The sequence below is a fragment of the Humulus lupulus genome, chromosome 1 (genome assembly GCF_963169125.1).
Source record: "Humulus lupulus chromosome 1, drHumLupu1.1, whole genome shotgun sequence".
NCBI classification, from domain to species: domain Eukaryota; kingdom Viridiplantae; phylum Streptophyta; class Magnoliopsida; order Rosales; family Cannabaceae; genus Humulus; species Humulus lupulus.
Window position 1 is genome coordinate 221,048,650 of NC_084793.1, and position 6,238 is coordinate 221,054,887.

At 31.0% G+C, this 6,238-nt stretch overlaps 1 protein-coding gene across 1 annotated transcript; it reads left to right on the forward strand.

The window, feature by feature from the left end:
- Positions 1 to 222: 222 nt before the first annotated feature.
- LOC133803552 (probable WRKY transcription factor 13) lies at positions 223 to 6,000 on the forward strand. The gene is made up of 3 exons (XM_062241641.1): positions 223 to 1,188; positions 1,301 to 1,558; positions 5,301 to 6,000. The coding sequence occupies exons 1-3, from the start codon at positions 824 to 826 to the stop codon at positions 5,470 to 5,472; spliced, it is 795 nt and encodes a 264-aa protein (XP_062097625.1). The 5' UTR covers positions 223 to 823; the 3' UTR covers positions 5,473 to 6,000.
- Positions 6,001 to 6,238: the final 238 nt, after the last annotated feature.

A 6,238-nucleotide genomic window follows, 5' to 3' on the forward strand; every position in this document is an offset into this window, starting at 1 on the left:
TGGCATAAACGCAGATACCTCTTTGTCGTCTATTGTTGACTTGATACAACTAAACAGTAAAATTCCACTACCCATGTGAGACACGGATTTTCTGTGTACTCTACTTTCAGGTCAAATGTTTTCACTTTTTTCTTTTATTATATATACACACGCATATTTTATATGTATATATTTCACTCCAAAAACCCTACACACCAACTTTCAGTTTGAATGTTACAGAATCACTTCTTTTAGTAGTTATTTGTTTCATGTATCATCACTTATATTTCTTTTTCTTCTTTTCACTTTAATATATATTGTCCTGTAAACATAATGGATTCTAGTATTTGATATTTTTAATATTCTTTTACTTCTAACTGATCTCTCGTCAGGAGAACGAAAGAAAATATATAAGGGTAAATAAAAACAGACCAAAAAAAAAAAAAAAGAAAGAAAGAAAGAGAAAGATATTATATATCTATAAACAAAAGCGGTTGGTCATTACATATATTTAGGTATTTGGTTACTTTCAAGTCTTGGCAAAATTCTCTGTGTCTAATCGTCTTTGTGTAGAATTTGAAAGAGACCTTCCTACTAGCTTCTTAGCTATATAGGATGCTATTGATCTAGACTGCATAGCCATATATAGCTCCCTGCTTTTGTATTCCTCTAGCCCAGAAGTGTTTCTTTTCTCTTGTTTATGTCTTCCATTATATAGAGATCATTCTCTTACAGAAAGAACCTAAAAACCTCTTATCTTCTTTCGTTCAGATCTTGTGCACATCGATCTTTCACCAGAGAGAGAGAGAGAGAGAGAGAGAGAGAGAGAGAGAGATTGAAATTGATGGCGTCGACGTCCCAGGCCATGCTGAACCAAGGGTTGTTTGAGGATCAAGAAGCACCAGCGCTGTTGAGTTTTTTTTCTTTTGCTCCAAACAGCAGTTGCCTGACCCTAATCCCACCATTAGGTTGCCTTAAAAATTTCTCATCATCTTCTTCTCCTTCTTCTACAACTACTACCTTTTTGCCTTCCTCTAATAATATGTCTGAAACCCTACTCTCGTCCCTAAGCACTACTGCTACGGCTAATTATTCTAAGCAAAAAGATCATCAGCATCATGATCAAGACTTTAATTTATCTGATCATAATAATCATTACGGTGCAGGACCCCAACTCCTTTCTTTGCAGAGATCAACCGCAAATCTATGGTAATTATAAATCGAAACCCTTATTATTTACTTTTAAACCTTTTTATATTTTAGGTCATGCAATACATAGAACAGCCTGCAATATATTTATGATGTTTTTATGTATATATAGGTCATGGGGTGAGGTGAATGACTGCTTGGGAAGCAAGAGATCGAGTATTATAAGTGGGGGAGAGTTAGATCATCAATATCATGATCATCATCGCCATATTGGGGTTTCAACGATGAAGATGAAGAAGATAAAGGGGAGAAGAAAAGTAAGAGAACCAAGGTTTTGCTTTAAGACCATGAGCGAGGTTGATGTGCTTGATGATGGTTACAAGTGGAGAAAGTACGGACAGAAAGTGGTCAAGAACACACAGCATCCCAGGTAACTAATTAATTAATTAATTAATTTATAATAATAACAACTCTACACCATTAACATTAATTCATCACATTTTACTTGGTATTGGTCTCTCTTTTTCATCTTTCAAGAATAAAGCTTTTGATCACATTTGATTTTTATACTCCTTTGTGTACCCCATATTTTACATGATCACTTGCTTTCTTTCTTTCCTCTTTGTCTCTCTCTCTCTCTCTCTCTCTCTCTCATTATTGCTGTAGTTATCATTATTATCATTAGGCTTTACAGGCATATTGTAGCCCACAGGAGATCAATTTTTGCTGGTTAAATATATATATATATATATATATGTGTGTGTGTGTGTGTGTGAATAATATTTAACATTGATCTCGATCATGATCATAACACTAGCTAATAATATTTTAAGGTAATGTAATAATTATGATCAGCTATAGAAAGAACTAATTATTACCTTTGAAAGACGAAATGGGCATGAAAAGATAACCAATATTACTGCCGTTTTATTTGTTAAGATCAATTATATATAACAAGGGACATTAATTTTTTTGTTCATTACATGACGGAAATCACAAGATTTACATTAATTTTTTTGGACTCAGTATGTGCATAATTAAACTATTATAGAAGTAGTCAGAACTTACCAGAAATCTTTTTAATTATCATGGTGTAGTGTACAGTAGAAACTTTTGATTTAAAAAAATTCTTAGGTTTCCGCATTGCCGCATTATGGAGGACAAGTATAGTCTGGGGAAGTTTGAAGGAAATCACCCATGCCAGACATTATAGACAAAATGTCAAATATATATATATATATAATCTATATATAGCTGAATAAAATTGGTACTACGTCTCCATGGCTAGGATTGTGGGTAATTAATCATCACATTATGTAGCTAAAATATTAAGGGGCCTATTATATTACTATTAGTGTGCATTAATATAATAGAAGTAAAAGTGAACTAGTGACTCGAAACCTTTAATATTAAATTGAGTCACGTGTTCATGTAAGAGTAAAGTAGCTTAATACATTCTCTCTCAGAAAAAAAATAAAAAAGGTGTAGCTCAATACATCGTATAAAAAAAATAATAAATATAGCAGATTTACTATATATATATATATATATGTTATCTTCCCAAGTAAGATTTAATAAAACGTTAAACGAATAATGTGGTAGCTATTATAACCTGTCAAAGCTCAATTTTCAGAGCTGCATGTCTTTTTACTTGTGAATTATGAAGAATTATTAGTGTAATTATATGCTCGTTGGCTACTAAATTTAATCTAGGGTGTGTAATTATTTAGTGGAGGGCTTATATCTCAGAAAAGTCAAGAATGCTATGCTTAAGAAATGATTGAATCTTTTGAATATGTTAATCCTACCTAATTATAACTCTCATTAGCATATATACTATATACTTACATATTTATTATGGCCTCATGCATGCGTTCTCTTGCTGTAATTATTGGGTTCAATATGGATTACTATTCAAAGTCATATAAGTCAAAAAGTTGGAAAATTTCTTATTTTCTTATCCGTTGTGTACTTGAGCAATTTTCTCGCCTTGCTCCTGCTAAAAAGAAAAAGCCAAAAGAAACATTAACGATATTTATATTATCTATATATAAAATTCTTATATAGAATAAATACAATGCAGAAAGATATATGTACAAAAGTAAAAAATAATATATGCTTGACGTACTACTAGAGTCAACAAATTAAATAACATTACAATATATCACTAGCAATTCACGATATAGAATGTGTGCATTGTATGATCTGCTTTTTGTGACTTACATTATAGATGAATTGGTTGTAATTATTTGATCCCACGAATAGTATTCAAATAAAGCAATGTGCATTGATGTGTGTGTACGCAAACACACAATCATTCACTCTTAGATTGATGGTAACTGATCAATAACTGGGCAAGCATTCCTTCTTATTTGAGGTGATAAGGGCATCTTTTTGCCACTATCGTAGAAGCATTTTTTATTTTTGGCACTTAGAAAAATTATAACCTAATTTGTTATTTCCATGATGGTTTGCATTAAAGTTATAATATGCATTTTGCCAATTTTCTGAAAATTCCAAATAATTTATTGTGCTGAAATCAGAGTTTAAACAGTCAATTGCATGTGTGACTAATTTTTTTATAGGCGTGGAAACCAGACTATTTGAACTCTGATAACAACACTGTAAATTATTTGAAATTTCTTCAAAATTGGTGGGATGACTATTATTATGGTGTCATACAAAAAAAATTGGGATATAATTTCTCTAAGTATCGAAATTAGAAAATACTCCTACCGTAGGGGCAAAAATGATGTCTCTGCCTATGAAGCTCCTTATATATATATATATATATATATATATATATATTATAGGGATAAGGACTACGGTGCCATTTTGAGTTTTTGGGTTATTTTCTAAACCTTGATAATTATTTTTCTAATTTTTTTACATGACAGTATACATTATAGTTATTTAAGACATCCTGTAAATTTAATTTGTAGTGTCAAAAATAAGGTTCAAACAGTTTGTTGCATACGTGTTTATTTTTTTTTTTGTATACACGTGTAAAATTCAATTGATTGGATTTTGTTTTTGAAATGATAAATTATTCGGAATTTTTTGAAAATTTGCAGGAAATCTTAAATTATTACAATACACGCTGTCATATAAAAAATTAGAAAAAAAATTATCGAGGTGTAGAAAATACAAAAAAAAGGCTGCACTATAGTTTCACCCTATATATGTATAAATATATTTACGCATATCATAGTCATCAATTGATGATTGTTAAAGTATCATTGCATATTGAAGTCTTTTTGAATTGATGGTCTCGATTATACTAACGTGATTGGCATAATTTCCATATCTAGACTCTGAATATATACTTAAGGTTGGATTTTTTTAGACTACTTAGTCTACAATTATCTACTTAGTCTGTTATGCAATGTCTGGGACGTACATATCTAATTGGTGTTCATACTCTGTCTCTCATGTAAATGAACTCGAATTAATTAAAGTCATTCGTTAATTTTTAAGTATGATTGCAGAATATCAACATAGTATCTTATACATTTCCATTTCCATTGGCAGTTACTTTTATTTTAACTATTTGTTCTTGAGTATTCTAAATAATTACCTTATATGGTGTTCGATTAAATCCTGATCATGTGGGACCTAATTTTAATTAATTTGTCGTTTTTTCTTTCTACCCTTTATGTACAACTTGTGCAGCACAATAAGTCATTATTATGGCTTTTATGATTTGATATATGGGACTACATGTGGGAGCGCTTAAGTTACTTTTTATTTGCTTTAATGTTTTACTCTTCTTTTTTTAACCAGCTAGATTCGCATATCTAAAATTTTCTTAATTGAGAAATACATGAAAACTCGAACTTATATTCATTTACTCTTTTTTCCTTTGGCATGACTACAAAATAGTTATGGTGACTGTACTGATTTGATCGGAAGTCGTACATAGTAGATTGTGGATACTAATTTATCAAGGATTGTTTTATTCCTATTGTGATTGCATGGCTAAGAACTGTCATGCACGTACGTAGGTATAATCAACAATTTGAAGAAATATTAGGTTATCTCATGAGATTATTATTATTATACCGAATATCAACTAGTACTTACATAGATTACGGACTAGTAGTAATCTACATGTACGTAGTTAGGCATGAATGTATAGTAATAATAATGTTATTGATGGCGATGTTGTGCAGAAGTTATTACCGTTGCACTCAGGATAACTGTCGCGTAAAGAAACGCGTGGAGCGGTTAGCAGAGGATCCGAGGATGGTTATCACGACATACGAGGGGAGACATGTTCATTCTCCATCCCATGATCTTGAGGACTCTCATGCTCCATCTCCCTTGAGCAACTTCTTCTGGTAGTACTATACACATATCACTAACTACATAAATATATATATATATATATATATATGTTATAAGCTTTGTCTCTATCTCTTGCCAAAAAACGAAAAAAGAAGAAGAAGAAGCATTCACTCTTTAAATCCTGCGCTGTAGTTGTTTGATGCGTCTTTGGACAGTGTAGGGGATATATAATTAAGAGATCATAATAATAGAAAATGTTATTGATCTATATATATCTATGTATATGGTCAAAACGACATCGTCCTCTCAATTGTTGTTTTATTTAGTTCCTAGTAGCCAGTTGTTGTACCTAAGTCTGCTGAATTTTGTTTACCAAAGGATATATGGCACCTAGCTTTCTAATCTTTCTAGTTTACATAATGTGAATGGTGCATAGTATGCCAGTTCTGCTTTTGGTATTTTGGATCTAACATTATGATAGGTGTCATGTTAATTGGTAAACCAAATTCAGCAGTTATATTAATTATGTGTACATGTAATTTTCTCTTACTTTGGAATAAAATTGATCGTGTACCATTTCTCCAACTTCGTACTACTTTATATTAAATGTTTTTAGGTGATTTTTTTCTTTGGATCTTTAATATCCCATAATTTTGACATTTTGTATGCTGTGGTGGTGATTTTTAACTTGATATGAACTCGTCGCTTTCGTTTTTTTCTTTATTATTTAAAGAGTCTATAGACTCCTTTTTATTTTAACATTGTAAACATTATTGATTTTAATATAAGAAAATTTCAATGAGAATACTCACAAGCAATCTAA